This window comes from Cololabis saira, chromosome 13, assembly GCF_033807715.1.
Source record: "Cololabis saira isolate AMF1-May2022 chromosome 13, fColSai1.1, whole genome shotgun sequence".
Classification (NCBI taxonomy): domain Eukaryota; kingdom Metazoa; phylum Chordata; class Actinopteri; order Beloniformes; family Belonidae; genus Cololabis; species Cololabis saira.
In genome coordinates, this window is record NC_084599.1 from 10,054,609 (window position 1) to 10,074,970 (window position 20,362).

Here is a 20,362-nt window from a genome sequence, read left to right on the forward strand (position 1 = left end):
GATGCATGAGGGTTTATATCTTCACTTATACTTTTAACTATTTTGTTATACATGTTTTTTAATAATAATAATTATTTTTTGTAAGTAAAGACAAAAATCTGATCTTTTAGAGTGAGTTATTTTAATAAGTTTGATTTATAAACAGACCTAATAGGCCTTATACATATTTAAAACAAGAAAAATATTGTGTATTTGTGGGGATGAATAATCTGTATTTGTAGTAAAGTTCCTCAATTTAAGGTTGTAGCCACTTTTGACGTTTTCACTCGAGTATTTGGAAATTATGAAATCCAGTTTTTATCCAAAATGAAGCCCATTCTCCGTGAAAAAAAACAACAATACACTTAAAGAAGACACGGAATATAACAGTTTACTGTACAACAGCCTGCCCAGCAGAAATATATTCATATGAAAGTGTGATGCGCATGTTCTCATTATTGCTGCGACTGCTCCAGCGTCCTGATCCACATACTCATCCAGAAACGCGCACACGGTCTTCATTGGTCTCCTGAATCCCGCGGACCAGTGAAACTCCTGGGTGTCAATCTCACGAAAGGGGAAGGAGAGAAAAGACACGCATGGGATGCTATGACTGATCCTCACTGAGAGGATGCTGTCGATACGGCTGCCAAACTCTTTCCTCTCTAGTTTAACACTATGACGTGCGCACTTACATTTTTTTTTTCTGCTCCGTTTGAGCTCGTCAGATAAGGTAGGTGTATCCAACTTTTTGGTTTTCCTCTGTCGTGTTGATTGTCGCGTCCAAATGAATGCATGTTTCCACTCATAACGCAGGGAGTATATAAATGCTTGAGACTGGGCTGTCCCGGGGTTTTTGTTTACACACAGTTTGCAGTGATTTGTCTTTTCGTTTCGATCCTTGTGCGCATGCAGGGAATGTGAGTAAATGTGAGCGTTTCATGGGAAAGCCAAGTGATCGATGCAGGAGCGCACAAAGCTGGTCGGGATGGTGAGCCACTGTCAGACCCCATCTTTCCCAGACTTCTCCGGTTTGACGCTCTCCATGTACGGCGGCAAGGCGGAGCTGTGCGGGCGGCGGGCAGGGGGCGCTTGTTACGGGTCCCAGGTGTGCCGGAGCCCGCAGGACGGCCCGCGGAGACCCAGCCCGGCCGAGGAGAGAGCGCATCTGGCGGCCAAGACCGCGCGCTTGTGCGTCTCCGTGCCGCCGCCTCAAGGTAAGAGCTCCGTCCGTCTGGATGCCAGCCCCGCCAGCAATTCCACATTTAAATATGGTATCTTATTTTTATTTTTTAAAATTTTTTTTAAAAACAAATGAATCAACTATAATTCAATTATTTAAATTATAGGTTTTAAGTCATTGGAGACTGGTTAAAAAAGCAATTACTTTCAGTGATGCTCCTCAAGAGCATCCTTTGATGCAGCTGTGCTGTGGATTTGTCGAGGGCCTTGTTAGCAATTGTGCAGTTGCCTGATAATTAAACACAGAACTCACTTGAATCATTATCCCATTCATAAATAACGTCAGAATCAAAGCCTGCTCTCTGTCATTTACTAAAGCCACGAGGAGGGGTATTCCCTCAGCAGAATAGCTGCCAAACAAATGCTCATATCCTTTCTTTGTTAGTAATGCATGGTGTAGTTTGGTTTAATTCTGAAGAGGTATGTCTGGTTATATTCATTATTATCTTTAAAATAAAATACAGTCAACAGTTTGGGAAAGATAACAATTCGGAATATTCTTTCACTTTTCTCCTATAACTTTATAGAAGGCTAATATACGTTTGAAATAATTAAATCATGGATGGGTGCCTTTGTTGAATATGCTCCCTAGTAATAGTAAAATTAACTTTTACATAGATGAAGTGGGCACACAGATACTATTCTGAGTGGAAACTGGACTTTGAATTCTGCTCAGTCTGAGAGTTGCTGCGAGAGGGTGGAGGACATTACAGCCCAATCCTAAATTATGATTAGACTGAACAGACTTTTATATTAGCAATCATCCTTGCAGCAAGAAGAGGATCAACGGATTTGATTATTGTTTCTTTTTTCCAAACACAAACCATATGTCTGCCGAATGTGTCTCAGCATTTATGAGCTCTCTTGGAGCACAGTTGTGTCCTCAGCCCTCCATCCCCAGCATCCCGAACCAGAATGAATCGTCTCATTGTCTCTGCAAATGCTTTTGAACTCGCTTCCCGTAACTTGTGGGAATCGAAGATGTGTTTTGTGCTTGTGGATTATGTTGTGGGGGATTAAAATTAAAGCAGACATTCACGTTTATATCAACTTTCAGAAGGTCTTGGGCATTTGTTTTTATATAATTTCAAAAACTTGCAACTCTGATGTTTTCAGCCTCCTTTGGAGGATGAAACAAAAAAAGAACCAAACATAATGAGTCAGCTACTCATAAAATATGTGTTTAAAGATTTATGTTATATTTTTCTGTCATGTCCAGTTGTAATAAAAAGTTTAATGTTTATTCCTAATGTGGGAGTCTCCAGCCTCCACTAATAAGTGCTGCATATCAGGCATTTTTATGTTGTTTTATAGTCTCTTTCGGTGAGCATGAAGGCGATCTCGGTACTCATCAGTCTTTTGTATCATGCCTCATTTAAGAGTGATCACATTACATACTCCCATTTGGGGACAGAGCTGGATTTTTACACTGCATTCTCAGGCATTGCTTTAGATTTATACTGAAAGGAATCTCTGGACAAATATCCTCTGCGATGGAAATGAGACAGTGAAGGAAGAAATTAGCTCAGATGGGGGATTTCTGACCTTTACCGTGCGACTGTTAAAGTGAACTATTACTAAGCAATAAAAGTGATTCAAACGTAGGCGGTGATGTTTCATGTCATGTTTGCCTTCCGGCCTGCTTAGCTGGTTTTCTAATTAATCCCAAACTGCTAATCAATGCTATATTGGATGTTGTTTTTTCATTTATTCATGTTAGATGAGTGAAAAGTTGAAGTGGTAAGAGACAGATTGATGTTAAAGAAAAGTAGAGTGAAAATAAGATATACAACAGACTTGTTATAGATTGTATTTATTGCGCAGTGTCCTGAAGCAAAAAACAAAACATTTATTTAAAACTCTGGGCTGCCTCCTCTCGCTCTCCCTGCTGTTATGTCCCTGCATTTTGATTCCTATGCTCAGCGTGAATCTAAGGAAAACTATTATGTATTTTTCTTTGGATTAAGTCTAATAACCCTGAAAAGGCAGTGACTGATGTCACGCCTGGTGCTTGTGTTCGGAAACCTTGCGCAGTGCTCTTTGTGAGTGGAATCATCCCGACACTGCACGTCCACCGTGCTATAAATATTAGTGCCCACCAGCAAAGAAAATATTTGAACTTGCAAAGAAAAACACTTGACTCCTGTTGAAAAAAAGAATATCAGGCTTGAATGAAGTGTGTACTTTAGCATCATCTGATACCTTACTAAAGTTTCTCCTGGCCAGAACGATGCTGCTGAGTCTGGGAGCTTATTTGAGGAAAATGTTTGAGTTTGAGGAGGGAGAGAGCGAGACTCTCACACTCTTCCTCAGATAAATGAAGAGGCCTTTTTGTTGATTCAGTCTGTAAAGAGATGAGTAATGGACTTTTGGATTTGATCATTATTGGAACTTTTTACGTTTATTTGGCTGTATTCTGCCATCTTCTGCCAACACACACATCATGGTGTTTTCTCTGCACAGTCTTTCTGCTTGTTACCTGTATGTAGGCACACAAAGCCACCAGTAACTGTTTCACAGACCCAGGAACTGTAAGCATGCATGCTGAATGCAAACAGAGAGCACACATGGCACACGCTGATATACTCACACATCATACATGCACACTTTACTGTGGTGAGGTGGCATTGGCAGCGAGGGTTGAATTCCCCCAAACTGACATAGTTTCCTGTGTTTTCCCTTGCAGGATTTGTAGATGTCAGACTGCAGGGCGATAATCTGATTGTTATGAGAAACAACTGGCCATTATAGCACTGCTTTGAGCCTCTGCACTGTCAGACGCTTAATAACAGCTTCCCAGTAGCTTGTGAATACTTTTGGTTGCAAGCGACTAGCTTTGGTTTGGTAGAAAGACATTAAGCGTTTTTGATGATGTAAGATTTTCTTATCAAGCTCTGCGGTTACTTAATTATTCCATGTAAGAAGCTCAGTCTGCATCAGTTTTGTCTGTATGAAAGAAGAAATGCTGCATGAGATCAGTTTCTTCATTTTATTAAAGGCTCAGCCTTATTGTCTCCTCTTGAGAGTTTAAAGATGATTGCATCTTCTAAAAATTGTCATTATTTATCATCACAATGATCACACTTGAGGTCATATTAACTAGAGTCTCCATCTGAATACATCATTAGCACAAAGTGCTTGAATAACTATTATTCTGGAGAAATGTTTGCATTGGCTATTTGAAGAGGTTTTACATTTCTTTAAATATGTCTGACTTGAGGCTTATGATTTCTTTAGAGTCAGCTTTGATGTATATACAGAAAATATCATCTATTTCGGTTGGATTTCAGGTATAAGTCTTTCTTTCTTGAGGCTGCTGGACTGATTGTGCCAAATGCTGAAAGATGGAAAAAATAATGTTTATAATTTAGTGATCCTTGAACGATTGCGTGGTTTGTTAACTTTTTGCATAATTTTCACACACACACACACACACACACACACACACACACACACACACACACACACACACACACACACACACACACACACACACACACACACACACACACACACACACACACACACACACACGGATAGACTGATCAACAGGTAAAATGAGTGAGTGAAATAAAAATAAATCATTACAAAATCAGTGATTGGACCTATTAATCTATTAATTAATGTATCTACTTTGGCAACTGTGTGATTGTAAGGGTAAAAACCTCTTGCTGAAAAGCTCGTAAGACTATAATAACTCCAACAAAGGAAACTCAAAGAAGTTGTAAAGCAAAACTGTGAAATTTGAAATATTTGGCTGTGCCAGAACAGCCCATCAGGCAGAGGTGGGATGCTTCCAGCAAACAGGGAAGTTGTTAAATCATGAAAACGTGGGGTAAATTAGTTAATTTTGTTTCACAAAAATGTTTCAGTTTCTGTATGTAACTAATGTCAATCTGACTACGCTGGGCACATGATGTAGTGTTGGTCTGGTATCAAATCCAGTCTTGTATGAAGAACTTCAAAACAACGCTTAAACTACTTTACCAGAAAATGACTTTGGCAGAAGTTAAAGTCAACCTTTAGAACATTACTTGAGTAAAAGTCTGAAGTTATGACATGTACATGTATCCAAAGTAATTTTCTGGTATGAAAAATGGTTAAGTAAGGAAGAAAAAGTATAAACAAGAGAGTAGTTAGAACGTAAACTAACACTAGCCGAGCCACCAAGCCAGCGTGATATCTGAAAGCCTTATGACAATCAACTAATCATGATTATTTACATTTTTAGGGTTGAAAATTATATTTTCAGTGTCTCGTAAATTAGTCTTAGTCATAATCTTCTTTACCACAACCATGGTCACCAAGTTCCCCTCTGTCACCAGCATGGTGACTAGTTGTTGTCAATATTCAACGCTTCCTTGATCCAGATGGAATCAGTCATCATCAAGCCAGAACACGCACGACTCCTCTTTCTCTTTAGTTTGGGTATCTGGTATTTAATTTAAAGGAAATGGTTAAGGCCAGCTACAGAGAAGTGTGAATTAACTTAGAATGAATCAAGGAACATTGATTCATCTGATCTTTTTTCTCCCAGTCTAGCACACGTCTGGTTTGATTTTGGAGTGATGAAGGACGAATACCGTCCGGGAAAATGTGTCAAAGCATGCGTTTTCTCTGGGAAATGTGATGAGGGTAAAAAGGAAAGTTATCAGAAATAAAAATGTTGAAATAAAGAATAAATTCGGCACAAAAGTGAAGTATTTAGTTACATTACAATTCTGACCAAAACTAAATGTAACTTTGTTGAAATAGAAGTCAGCATTTTCCAATTTTCTTGATATATAATGTTATCTTCTCATTTTGGGTGAAATTGTGGTTCAGTGCTTTATTTTCTTCCAAATCTAAATTACAGTACAACCACGCAATTCTTCATTTTTCCAAACTAAACTGTCATCGCAGGTATCCGAACAGATCAGCTTTCTGTTGAAAGAGAAAACATCAGCATGTGTATTAAATTGAATGTATTGCCCTTTTTGTTTTTGTTTTAAATTAATTGACAGAATAACTTGCGGTGTAACCGTCACTGCTGGTCTCCCTCTTTCAAAAAGCAGTTTCAAGAAACTTCCTGTCAGCTAAATTTGACCACATGTATATTTATGTACTCAACATGAAATGTGTCAACAAAAACCAACAGCAAGTCGTCTTGTCTTTTGCGCGTTCGTATGCCTGGATCCTGGAGATCCTGGAGAAGTGAGACGTATACGTGAGGATCTATTTATTTCAGTGCTGCGATAGTAACATTCTTTTTATACGCTTTTTCTTACCAGTCATTAAATTCCCATGAGCTAAAGAGGCTGAGCCTACGTCTATGCGTATTGTATGAGCTCAGCAGTGAGTTATGGGCAAATGTGAGCGTGCTGCCTGGGAAGGGTGCTGCAGGCTGTAATGTTTGCAGCATGTTCCATTGATTCATAAAGGCAAGGGCCTGGGATGATTCTGCTGCAGTATTCCCGTAAAGCCCTGTCTGCCTGAGAGACTAATGGAGGAATGCTGAGTAATGGAATGAGAGCTCTTCCTGACTCACGTCCACTAGAGAGGGAGACTTAAAGAGTACCCCTGATGTGGCATCTGCTCCACTGAATCACCTCAGTCAGGCTTGATGTGTATGATACCAAAAAGATAAGTGAGAGCTGCATTTTGTCAACACGATCTAGACGGATGTTGTGACAGTTTCTGCAAAACCCGCGATCGTGTTGTGTCGTGGAATCCACGATCACCTCGATTTCCACTTTCACCGTCTTTTTTCTGTCTCCTTTTGTCAGTATTGGAAAGGTCAATTGTTCTCATTCTTATGTGACCAATGTGGTATGACACTGGCATTTTACTCTAACCAAAGGCATTTTGACTTTCATTCTGCCAATAAATAGTCACAAAGCAAAAGCATGATCTGGTTTGAGTAAGTGTTGAAATACCTCTGAAATACCAGGAGAAATGCACTCTGGGCCTCAGTTTAATCAAGAAAAACTGCAGAGCTGGCTCAGATACGCTTTCATAAAAATATATTTTTAGCCCCGAAAAGCTCGCTTTCAGAAGCACTTACAAAAAGTTTCACGCACTTTTGCTGACGAGGGGGAAATAGGCTGCCAATTCTTATGAATCACGCCATGATTTGTTTGAGAATGTGAAGTCTGTGAGAAAAAAAAAAAAAAGATAAAAAGCATTCTCTGATTCTGTTTTCCTGGACAGGCATGCCCCACAGCTGACTACATGTCTATAGAGTGTGCATTACTCATGCGTTTTCAGACAGCAGTGACTCCTCTTGCAGACCTCTCTGTATCGCTCAGCACACGGGTGGGTTTTTGATTTACATACCGGCTGTGCCACTTGCTGTTCTTGGCCCGGTGCCGCTGCGTTTCATCAAAGAAGAATCCGACTGTGGCAGTTAAAACGGCCGTCCGCCGCAGTGCTGACGCTGCCAGAGCGGTGCTGAGAGCGTCCCAGACCCTCACAGCTGTCAGAGACCGAGACCGAGACGGAGTGAGAAATGGCAGGAAAGATGTAGCTTCACCAGCTTCCTTCAAACAAGGAAGAAAAGACACAGATCGTGTGAGGATGAAATTGGTCTAACTGAGTCAGTAAAAGCTCTTCCTGCAGAGTCTCCCAATGTCAGCATCTTATTCATCATTAGTAATGAGCACATTCACAACAACAACTACTAAGTGAGGATCTGGGATTTGAAAGCACAATACTATAATAGACTGAACTTGTTTCAAATGGTGTTTGAAACCTCTCTTTTTTTATAACAAGACTTGTTATGTAGACTAATCAACCACCCAATCCAATCACAGCTTCAAACTGAGTGGTCAAAGACAAATAGACAAACGTGATGTAGCTGAGGTTTGTTTTAATGCCTTCATTAGTGCAGCGGAGAGAGCGAAAGAGAGAGAGAGAGCAGCCAAAACTTTGAGTTTTATCCTCCCTCTTGTTCTCGCTGTGTTTTTGCCAGGAAGCTGCCATGGGGCAGTGCCCAATGAGCTCACCGTACCATTGGCTGGCGCCATCCCAGCCAAAGGTAGACTATTATTAAGTCTAATAGTGCAGTTTATATCCTTTATTAGTGCTCGTTAATATAAAGTTCTGGAAGAATTAGTTATTCTCTGGTTATGTGCACTATATTAACTTGCTCAGCAGGCTGCTTTAAGAGAAAGTGATTTTTTTTTCTTGCTTGCATGTGAATGTTGGTCCACATCAATCACAAACAGCGTCGAATTTGGACTGAAATATTCATGTGTTTATTTGGCAGAAGTACATTTGTGTACGATACAGTCCTTAATGGAAAGCAGTTTCATTGTAGTCACTATCAATTGAATTATTTTGAATAAATATTTTAAATTAGAGCATTTTTTAGTCAAAATTCATCATAGCTAGAAGAGCAGATCTCTGTGTCGAGTGATGTCATCCTAATCATCCTCATGTAAGCCGTGTTGCACAGCCAGACTTGTGTTATCAATTGTTTTCTTTTGTAGCAACTCTGGAAGCAAGTTGTGGAGGAAGTGAAAGAGTTTGGGAATGTAAGGATGTTGTCCTGTTCAGGTTAATGCTTGGAAATCCATGTAGTAAGGAGCTGGGCGCCCCGCCAGGCAAAATCTGGATGTTAATAAAGTTTAGAGGCTCTTGGCCAGCGCTGTGATCTGCAATGCTTAAGGATATTTTTACAGACTATTTACAGATAATTTTAGTTGAAAGTAAATGCTGTTTTTCAGTGGGATAATATCAGAGCGAGGAGATAGTGCATGTGATAAGAAGATGTAATTTCCCATTATGTGCTCTTTTGGACGTCCTTTGCTTTTTTATTATTGTTTAGGGAATATCTTCTGTGTGAGAACTTGCCACGATAATACTGAAACAGCAAAAAGGGCTCTAACACTGATTGTTTATACTACTTCCATCATGTTTTGTTAAAAAGTAAATTTCCCCAAACAATTTTACCGTTTGTCCTTGTGGCCTCACCCCCCAACACCCGATACTTCCTGATTTACCTGCAAGCACAGACACATGAGGGAAATACAGTCTGTAAGGAGATACAGTAGTTGAGCTTTATTGATATTGATGTGTATTTATTCTCTTCTTTGCGTCTGTCTCTACTCCTTTTCTGGAAGTGAAACTGACAGGCCAGTTGCCAAACAAGGACTTAAATTAAACTGAAGTGACTGTAGTGTGTAGCTGTTGCTGCCTGGAAGAGATGCTGGCTTGATTCTCTGGAGCTGGAAACAGCATCTTGCAGAGGAGCCGGTCTTTTTGTCCCCAAAGGTTCCAGGCTTCTGTAGTATCTGTTTGTAGAGCATCGTCTGCATCAACTTGACACCGTATTCCTGATATTGTAGTGGGTGAAACAATATTCTCCCTCAAAAGTTGTGTAAGACAGTCAGTTCTTTGTCCTAGTCCTTTGATTTACTGTTGCAAAGGCTAATTGTTGGACTCCTTCTCTCCGTTTGTGATCCGACTCATGTGGGTTGTGCAGAAAGTGTGTTAAACGGCTCCATATTACAGTGAGTAATAGCCTCAGTATGCACTCTTCATTAACATGCTTAACATTCCCCTCAAGACCCAGAAGTCGGCTCCTATAATACACCGCTTAACACAAACATCATGTTGTGTGCTTTTCTCTTATGGGGCTCGTTGTTGGCAGTTTGAAAAGTGAGCGTATTTGTGTGTAGTTTCTCTGCCAGCATTCGGTCAAAGCCGAGGCCAAAATGAACACGTCGAACTCTGACCACAAAAATTAATAAAGCTTTCCTTGCATACTAATTGGAGCACAGAATAGAAAACTTTGGAAAATGTTAATAGAATGTGGTGCAAAATGTTTTTGTGTTATAGCCTTTTTGGCTTAAGGGTGGAGGATTTTGCAATATGGGTCCGCCACTTGTTGCGTGTTTCCAAAACAGACCACAAATCTTTTTTTCTCTTTCTTATAAAAGAAGACTTTGAGTACTGACAAAACTAAATGCAGACCCACTAATTTTTTTCAACAAATTAGTTTTTTTTTCATGGATTATGTGAGGAAGTACTACATGTATGCAAATGTTTGCCCTAAGAAAGGACATGCTGGATCTTCCACACTTTGATTTGTTTCGTATTTAATGAAATGGTTGTGATGGAAAATGGATGTTAAAAGATGTGGGCCTAATGTAAACCAGCTTGTAGTTGTCTTGGCATTTACACCTTCTCCCCTGGCTCAGGATTCAACCTTTATTAGGAAGCCAAAAACCATCAAGAGGAGCTTCATTCACTCTTAAATTGCTCTACCGAGAGTCTTGGATCCACACAGGCAGGACAGTTCACGCAGCTTCAGTAACCAAAAACATTCCCATATCAGCAAATATCTTCTCCCTTTTTCTTTTATAACCTTAGGTGCTTTTGACAAGAATATTTAGGATAAGTAATGTGGATTTTCCCCTCAGTAAAGCTGAGTCACAGATAACTTGAGTGCAGACAAAAAAAGAGAAAGCAAAACTCCTCCGGTTTCTTCTGTCTGTTTATTTGACTCTTGCCCTTAAAAAAATAAAAAAATGAATCAACTAACAGCACATGTTGAATAATTCTGATAAAAAAACTAATCAGGCACTTTCAACTCATACTCACAGTGATTTAATATGAGTATGTTTGAAAGTTAAATGAGTAAGGCAGCTAGAGCCGTGACAGCCAGGTGCTGAGCACTTGGCCCGCTGCACCAGAGCCCCAGCCAGTTGGAAAATACTTTGCAGAATTTATCTGCACCCTTCTCCCTTGACAAATTATTTTATTGTTCTTCCACAGTTGGTTTTCATTTAGTCTTTGGCTAATGATAAACTCAGAGAGCATGTGTACTATTGTTGTTCCTCTATTCGACTTAGTCTGACTGGAAATGTTCACAACTGATAGCACGCTGTCATGACGGAGTAAACACGATTGGAGCATTTCCCACTGTTAACCTTGATCGTCGCCTTCCATTTTTGCTCGGTGCGTCTCTGTGGCACGATGTTAACGGATGTCTGTCAACCTGGTAGGGCTGTTCAATTCTTGATTTTTTTCTCTCAAAATCCGATTTTCGATTACGATTATTTTGTGAATTGACAAAAGGCAAAGAAATTATTTAAAATATGCTGTTTTTTTATTGAACATTTGCCCCATTGGGCTTTAAGTGCAAACTTTCCTCTTATTAAACCAAAAATGAATGAATAAAGTGCAAAACTCTGTAAAATAAGTTAAAAAAAAAGTTTTAAAAAATATAATAAAATGTAAAGTTTTATCTCTGAAAAAAAATCAGCAAATCAGCACTTGCAAACACAGTAAGTTATATTTCCAATTAAATAAAACAAGACATTTTCTAATTAAACTAAACTGGGTCTTTGCATGCTAAATAATAATGCAACCCATGAAGGAGGTAGAGGTGTGTAATGTCAGTCATTACATTTGCTATTCACATTTGCAAGTTTTTTGCAAGGAACACGAGCCGGTCTACCGCATCTGGCTTGAGGGATGCCTGGTGGCATGTTACAACGCCCCCTCCTACACTAAAGAGCCTCTCCGATGGGGCACTTGTCGCAGGTATTGAGAGGTATTTCCATCAATCATTAATATGTGTGCAGACAAGGTAAAAAAAAAATAAAAAGTGAAAAATCGATTTTACGATTTTCACGTTTTAACATCGTTCTAATTACATAATCGCGATTACGATTTAAAATCGATTAATCGAACAGCCCTAATTGGAGTATTTCCCACTGTTAACCTTGATCGTCGCCTTCCATTTTGCTCGATGTGTCTCTGTTGCACGATGTTAACGGATGTCTGTCAACCTGGTAACGCTGCCTCCACAAGCAGCAACTTCTGTATAATCTCCCCCTCGGTGAACCCCGAAACTCCACTCCAAAAACCTTTAATCACATTATTCACTGTGTCTCACGTACCCGGATGAGTAGATATGCTATGTCACAGCTCCAGATGGGAGAGATAGGGTGATGGCTTGAATTGCGTCCGAGCCCTGCACTTTAGCTGACCTGAGCTCTGTAGATCAGGACTCGGCGGCTAATCTTTTACAAATGCTGGGAGTCTCCGTGACCGGGCCCTCGCTGAGACGGCTCAGTCAAAACAGCCGCGCTGCTCCTGAACGCTCGCCTCAGCCTCCAGCTTCATTCAAACGCTGATTGACTAACAAATACCTGCTGCGCGTCCCCCAGCATTACACAGGCCGGCTCGCTCTGCTGTGCTCCATGGAGTTTGACAGTGTGTTTGCTATTCTGCAGAGGAACACACAGACCTGCTGTGTTACAAGCGTTTCAGGATTTGTTGGTAAAACGATACGGGACATGTTAAGTGAGCAAGAGTAAACATAGAATTGCCGAACTGAAAGCTGAGTTGTATTGTTAAATCTTTGATGATATCTATGTCCTTTGAGCTGGAAAAGGAGTAAATAAATCAAGATTTCACAGTGTTTCCAAACTCCATTGTGAAAATCTGTGCTGTGATTGCATATAAACAAATATATATACAAAAAAGCAAGTCAAATAAAATGAACATGTTTTGTTTTCCCCTTTGAAATGTTTCACACACTCAAATTTTGATGTACGCTGTGAAAATAAACCCTTTAAATCATCAAGTTACATTTCACACTGACAGTCGTGAACCAAACAGTCATGATTTTGACCGTCTGTCTTGAATTAGAATAAAGACGGGAGGTGTTTGCATCATCACGGTGTCTCCTGCCAGCGCACAAATGAAGCATGACAACCACACTAATCTTTGTTATCTGATACAGATACGAGGGATCAGGGATGATCATTTGCTCCTGTATTTCACTGCGGATAACCTGATCAGAATGGGAGGGCTACCAGACCCATCTGACAAAAAAATACAACTCAAAATCTTTGAGAGGTGAATGAATATGACCGTCCAGGAAAGTACATTATAGACAGTTTTAAGTAATATTGTAAAGATGAATAATTCAAGTTTAATTTTCGGGTCATTTCTATGCCTTTTTGAATCATTAATACCCATCTGACTGCAGAGAAATAGTCATGTGGTTTTTTGCAAGCATAAATTGCCAGGATTTGTACAGATTTTGACAATTCTTTAATATGCTGGAAATATTAAATCTTCCATTTAGCCAAAACAGTAATTATTGTACCGAAGAATGACATTTTATTTTAAGCTGGAAAAATAGATTGACATTTAACAATAACTGTAAACCAAAAGTTAAAAATAAAAAATAAAAATCAGCTTTAGTCAGAAGGATGTGCTTTAGTCTGAGGCTGAAAAAGGCTACGGTTAAAAAGAAAAAAAGAAAAAAGAAATTTACTACACAGCTGCCAGAACCACACTTCTGCAAGAGTCAACAGGGCTTGTTAGCCATGCCCTTGATAGCCTTAGCTGTAAATGTAAATGCACACTTCATACCGCAGCATCCACTTTTACAGGCCCAGACCCTTCATTTGACACAATTATGGTCAATCTAAGCCGCTGTAAAGACGCCAGCCTTCTACAAGCCTCGAGAGCTCCGAGCCATGAAGGAGTCCAGCGAGCGAGGCAAGCATCGGTATATGTACACTGCAGCGTGCCAAAATACACTCATTTAACAACGCAAAAAGACTCGCACTGAGAACCTGCGTGTTTATAGTAAGGATGATGTAAAATGGCTTGATTTCATATTTCACATCAAATTTCACTTTTAAGATGGTTTCTCTTAATTTTTACATGCAGGGAAGCAAACATTTGCATTTCAAAGTTTTTCAAATAAAAATAAATGAAAAGCAAACCCTTTTACAGGTTTGGAGGCTCTATTGGAAAACAGGTCAGGGGCGAAATGAATATTTTTTATGGTTCATAAAAGAGCCTCACAATGAATGCCAGGTAATGTGAAAAGTTTGACACGTGGTAGAGGCCAGAGCCCTTTGAGATCTAACCTTTATTAAGGCCTAACGCTCTCTGGCCAAGAGCAACCAAGAAAAATGCACGGCAGAAGCCAAGGTCCATATTTCTTTGTTTCTACTTTTTATTGTCTGATTAGGCCTCTTGTCGCCGCAGACCAATTCAAAAAAGCTACTAGCCAACATCAATTTGTTACTCAAGATGGTGTAATTATTGCTCAGTACACATCTGTTTGTTGGTTTTTTTTTTTATACTTTGTTTAAAGACAGTAGCCGGAATTATGACATATTAAATCGGCTAAGGTTAATACACATACGATTTTTTTTAATAGTTGTTTACAAAATAGATCAGATTTAGGAATTTCATACAACATTCCTAACTATGTGGAAGTGTGGGGCACTTATCCATCCATGCACTACCATCAGCAAGATCTCTGACTGCTCCCTAAGTTATTCTGCAGTGACATGGTCCCCAAACACACAGGCAAAGTAAAAACAAACACTAGTTTCAACTTCAGCCAAGCCACAGTTCAGTTCCTGCCACCGATGGAGCACTGGTCGAACATTTCTGATAAAGTGGATTCAATATGGAGTTAAATGAAGAGACAGGAGATACTGAGAACGGCTAAATCTACTGAAAAACTGTTTTCACAATGAGGCCCTTTTCCCCGGTGCAGTTCAGAGTTGGTTCACCAACTTACTTAGAACCAGTTTAGTTTTTTTGTTTCATTGCCAACTGAGAAGAAAGACCCAGTTCAGAGCAACCTGAATTGACCCAAGTCAGCAGATAATAATATCAATATATCAATAATAATAATAACAACTGTGCTTCAAAATGGAAAAGAAGAGGAAGCAGCAGAGGTATATCAAACTTATTTCCAAACCATCAGTTTGTTGTCCAGTGGGGTCGTTTTGAACTACACTGCTAACTGTTTGTGTAGTGACAGTTTTTATTTCAACGTAACCTCCTCAGAGGACCAGGTACGAACACTGTTTGTAGCAGCGTTCTTCATATCTGGTCAGGACTTTGAATGCCTTTTTGTGATGCATGAACATTCACAAAACACAAAAAACTGCAGTTTTTTTTACAAAAACCTGACAGATCGACATTAATAAGATATTGTTTTAGATGGCAGACGTAATGTTTTTTGTCCTTTGCTCACCACATTCCTCCATAGAAATTCAGATGGCACTAAAAGAAGCTTCAGACAACATTGAAGGAGACGTAATGACGCGGCTCTGTGTACGTGGAAAAGCAAATCAGCTGAACCAGATCTGACCTGGCTCTAGTACCATCCCAGCACCAGCACCAGCACCTGACAGTAGTCTGACAGTAAAAAAAAAAAAAAAAAAGGCAAATGATGCTTTAAAAAATCTTCTAGCTTATATTTTCAACTCGGTATCTTCTGTCTTTTAAAGATTTTATATGGCACTAGTGGCCTTTTATTGGTAAAGTAGGTAGAGAGATGGGGGAAGACATGCAGCAAAGAGCGACAGGATGGGACTTGTAGTGCTTGTGCCTGCACAAGCACTACATCCTCTAGGAGCTGCCTGCTCAGCCCACTGAGCTGTCCAGGACCCCCATCCTAATTTATATTCTCTGGCTGACTGTGATATTGTGTGGAGTCAAGCCATCTGCAGCAGGACTCTCTGTTCTTCTGGATGCACAAAATTGTCCTTTATGTCTTTGGATGCATTTTCAGGTTCAGTCTTGTTCTGTGGATTTGGGGCCATTTAAATGCCTCCCTGGTTTTTTGATGATAATCTAATCCTATAAGGAACCTAAAACTCTTCCACTTCAGTGTACATTTACAAGTAGACATAAGTGCACAAATAATTTTTTATTTTTTTTTACCTTGTCTGCACACATATTAATACCATGTTGGTAAAAACCTAAGGCATATGTATGTGCATTGTTACTATATTTAATATATATACATATATATACACATACATACGCATACACATACATATATACACATACAAACCCAGTGTTTTTTTTTGTGCACAAATAATCTATTTTCACAGTATAAATAGAGTCTTGACTGAAAAAGTTTCTTTCTCGTTCAAAGTATGTATGTACCTTGTGTTAAAGTGAATACATGGAAATACTTGCTTTTGTTTGTGTGAATTCCTTAATTTCAAAGCAAGTTTACTTGAACTGGACATCTTTGCTTGAATGTGTTTATTTTATTACGTTCTTCTGTGTCTTTTGCACACCATCCTGCCATCCTGCACGTGCCATACACTGTGATATTCTTGGGTCTTGTTATAACAAAAAGCCAGATTAATATTCATCCCTACTTGTGCACAAGTCATAGTGATGAAGGAGGTGGTATATGGACAAATATTGAAAAAAAAGAATTAGAATAAATAAATAAATTCACTCTTGAGACAGAAATCATGTCTCAGTTCAGCTGCGACCATCTGCCGTCTCACGTGGTGAGGGGATGCTGTGAAAGCAGAAATCAAAACAAAAGGAATCTTATTACAGCCATTAAACAAGAGAAGGGAAAACACTGGAGGCCTTTAATGCTTGAATATCTAAAATGCATACGCAGTGAGAGCGTATTTGCTCATAAAGCTCTTTGATGGTGGCCATGTCCGTTCCAACACACGGGGCTCCTGTCTGTGTAAATAGCTGTGTATTGACCTACCACCACACAAGATTGAATGTGTTTCCATAGGTGTCATTTGGTACCATTTTGGATTTTTACAGGCACCACTGTGCCTTAGTCCCTGCAACCACGGGGGCTCTGGAGTTCTGCCATCACTTCTTAAGCGGTAGCCAACAGTGGGCTCTTCCTGAAGTCGTATATATGAAGGGTCTCACTATGAACTGTAGTCTTGTCATTCTCCTCACAGCAGCATCACGGAGCTCTATTTGATGTTATATAAAGTTGAGTGGACTGTCCATCTCAGGTTACTCAGTGACCACGTCTCGTCTCAGTGTGTGGACGTGTGGCCGTGAGGCCGGGGGGGTGGTCCTCAGCACCAAAGCCGTTGGTGAATGAAGGTTCCCTGTGCAGTAAAGAGTACCATTGCTGACGTATGTGTGGTTTGAAACTCAACTCAGGTTTGCTCGCTGGAAAAACTGGGGGCCTTTCCTATATATTCTTTAGATTTATTAAAACCCCAATTCTGTGGTGTCCTTTGAGTCAAAAAGGAAGTCCCCAGAGTGCGTTAATGTCCTTCGGTGGCAGATAGATGTAAAATCAGAGGTGGAGTAATTATTTTTCAGACGACTTTTTACTTTTACTCCTTACATTTTAAAAACAGCCTTATTACTCTATTTCATTTCGGCCTTTAAATAAAAACTATCCAGTTAAATTGCTCCATCCGGATAGAGTGAATTTGGTTGTGGTTGTTTCAGATGTTCTTGTCCAGTTTTGTTCTTACATCCGTTCCCTCAGATTCCTGCAACTAAACTTGGATGTACATTCCAATAAAGGTTAGGATAAATGATAACATGCCTCTGAAGTTTGACTTTTTGCACCATTACAATACTTATAGGCAACTAGTCATCATATCTCCTGCTCTCTGAAACACACGTTAATGCTCAATAGTACACATATATGGTTCTTTAATATATTTGCATTATACTAAGATGCATTCATTTTCAATGGCTTTTGTCCTTAATGGCTTTTTTCCCCCTTACATTACTTTTACTTTTACACTTTAAGTAGTTTTAAAACCAGTACTTTTATACTTTTACTTGAGTAAAAAACTTGAGATGATACTTCAACTTCTACAGGAGTATTTTTAAACTCTAGTATCTATACTTCTACCTGAGTAATGAATGTGAATACTTTTGACACCTCTGTGTATAATACCACATGTTTTGTTGTCTTGGAAAAAACCCAATTCCAGTCATCCTCATTTCAATGTACAAGTCAGAAAGAATTAATCAGAACTAGATAAAGTCTGTTTCCAGTAAGTGATGAGTACTCACCTATGACGAGGGGGTAAAGAGGGGTTTCATACATTACTAAACATCACAATGTTGAGTTTAAGATATGAGAGATAACACTTGATTGTGAGGGGGGGGCTTACTAAGTACTCAGAAATGTTCAGATTGAGAAACCATTAATAGATCCTCCATCAACCACATTAAAACAATATTTAAAGACAAAAATAGCTATAGCTCTGTGTCTGCTGTTAGAACACAATACAGTTTTTGAAAAACTATCTGTCCTCAAAGAAATACATTTTCAGAGTGAATTAAGCTGCAGTCATCTTGACTGGCTAATATTCATTGTGTATACTGTGGAGAAGCACTGACCCCCGCTTTAACCAGAAACTTCAAAAGGAAAAGCAATTACTATGCATGCTTTGAACGTATCCTTTTCACAAAGTAACATTCCATTATTCTTCCTGCTCTGGAACAACAAAAAGTAAGAAAAGAAGAAGGAAGTGAAATTGGAGTCCTCCTCTGGTTCCCCAAACATCTGGTTTGGCCCTTGTTTTATACAACAAGCATCCCCTCTGAGTACAACAGAAGGTTGCGAGCACTGTGTAGGTAACAGAATAATCATTTTCAAATGTTGCTCCATCCAAATGTGATCTAATTACAAACACTTAAGTTCAAGCTCTCAGCTGGACCACCGACCATCAAGGGAGTTTTCCTAGATGTTTTCCTACCTATTCATTTATTTCTCCCCCACTGCTGCCGCTAAGCCATTAAAAATACAAAGTAATTGCTGCAAAGTGATCACTTGTTTTACAGAAGTTAGATAAATCTCTTCTCGTGTCAACCTATAATCAATAGCAGTAGGTGGTGCTGGGCGAGAAGAGGAGAGAGTATCTGTCAGACGGGCCTTGATGCGACTGCTACACGGAGATGCTCTCATGTTGTGTGGTTAAGTTTGGCCACTGTCATTTCCGAGGAATTTCCTGCCATCTGCGTTCAATCGAATTCTCTCACAGATCTGGGCTTGCTTGTAAATATTGGTTTCTGGCTGAAGAGGACTGTGAGTTTAGTACCACCGGCCTTTGGACCATAATGATCCGGCTGCTGGCACAAGGATGAGTGAGCGTTGGACATCATGGATCTGATTGTTCTGGAAACATTCGTCCATGTTTTGACATTACGGATGAAGAAATACATTCATCTTGGTCGCTGACTGCCTATTTTTAGCAACGCTACGCAGCAGCTTATGTCAGGCATGTGTTTGCTTTGTCCAAACTGAAGTACTGTTGCTTAAAAAAGGAAAGTAATTGCCCTTTCAGTACTGAGGCTTTACCTCTCGACAAGGTAAATGCTGCTAAAGATGAATGACTAGTGGCACATTTAACCTTTAAGTTAAACCAAACTGCAGACGCATGGTTCAACAGCTTCTTGAGCCACTTTCAGGAGCGGTAATCTGGAGTCATTATTTTCTGTATGACATTATGGGCCTCTCGCATGTATTTAGAGAAATGTTGCCCTGCTGTTTCTTCATTTAATTGTGGGATTTTCTTTCATGTACAGACAGCTCCGTTTAAGTCCCGCCTCATCATTCCACTCAGGCTGAAATCAGGACTATGACAGGACTGTTGCAGCACTCTATATCTTTCCTTTTTCAGCCATTCTTTTGCAGATTTACTCTTGTACTTTTAATTGCCGTCTTGTTGCATGACCTTATTTCAGCCGAGCTTTAGCTGATGGACCGATTCAAGACCATATTTGCTGTAGCGTAGCGTGGTATAGACTCTGTAAGCCGTCCCAGAAAACGAGCCCAAATCGTCACCTCCTCCACCGCTGTGCTTGACTGTTGATGTGAAATGTTTGTACAGATATGCTCTGTTTGGCTTTTGCCAAACTTGGCACCGTGTAGTATGGTCAAACGTCTCCATTTCGCTCTCGTCTGTCCATGGGACATTGTTCCACAAGTCTTTGTGGTTTGTTATGGTACAACTTGATGAAACTTAAGTCGTTCTGTCATGTTCCTTTTAGAGAGAAGAGGCATTTCTCCTGGCAACCCTCCTAAAGAAGTCATACTTGTGCCGTCTTTTTCTAATCTTTATGTCATAAACTCTAACATTTAACATGCTTACTGAGGCCTGCAGAATCTGGCGTGTTTTTGGGGGTTTTTGCAATCTTTTTGAGCATTGCACGGTTTGGACTTGAGGTGAACTCGCTGCGACGTCCACTCCTGTCTTGAATGTTTAGAACAATCTTTCTCACTGTAGGATGATGAACTCTGAATTGTTTGGAAATTGGGCAGTGAACTCATGAAAATATACTGCCAAGCTGTCATTAGAATTTACCCACGGTTTTATTTCTTCATGTTTCCTTGCTCTTATACGGTGTAAAC

At 39.7% G+C, this 20,362-nt stretch overlaps 1 protein-coding gene across 1 annotated transcript in view; it reads left to right on the top strand.

Annotated features, from left to right (window-relative positions):
* The first annotated feature begins 586 nt into the window (after window positions 1-586).
* The window catches only part of LOC133458094 (zinc finger protein GLIS1), a 100,137-nt gene continuing 80,361 nt past the window's right edge, over window positions 587-20,362 (top strand). Inside the window, exons 1-2 of the mRNA XM_061737637.1 lie at window positions 587-712; window positions 895-1,196. Of these exons, the coding sequence (XP_061593621.1) occupies window positions 941-1,196 (256 nt within the window). The 5' untranslated portion in view covers window positions 587-712; window positions 895-940. The remainder of the gene's footprint in view (window positions 713-894; window positions 1,197-20,362) is intronic.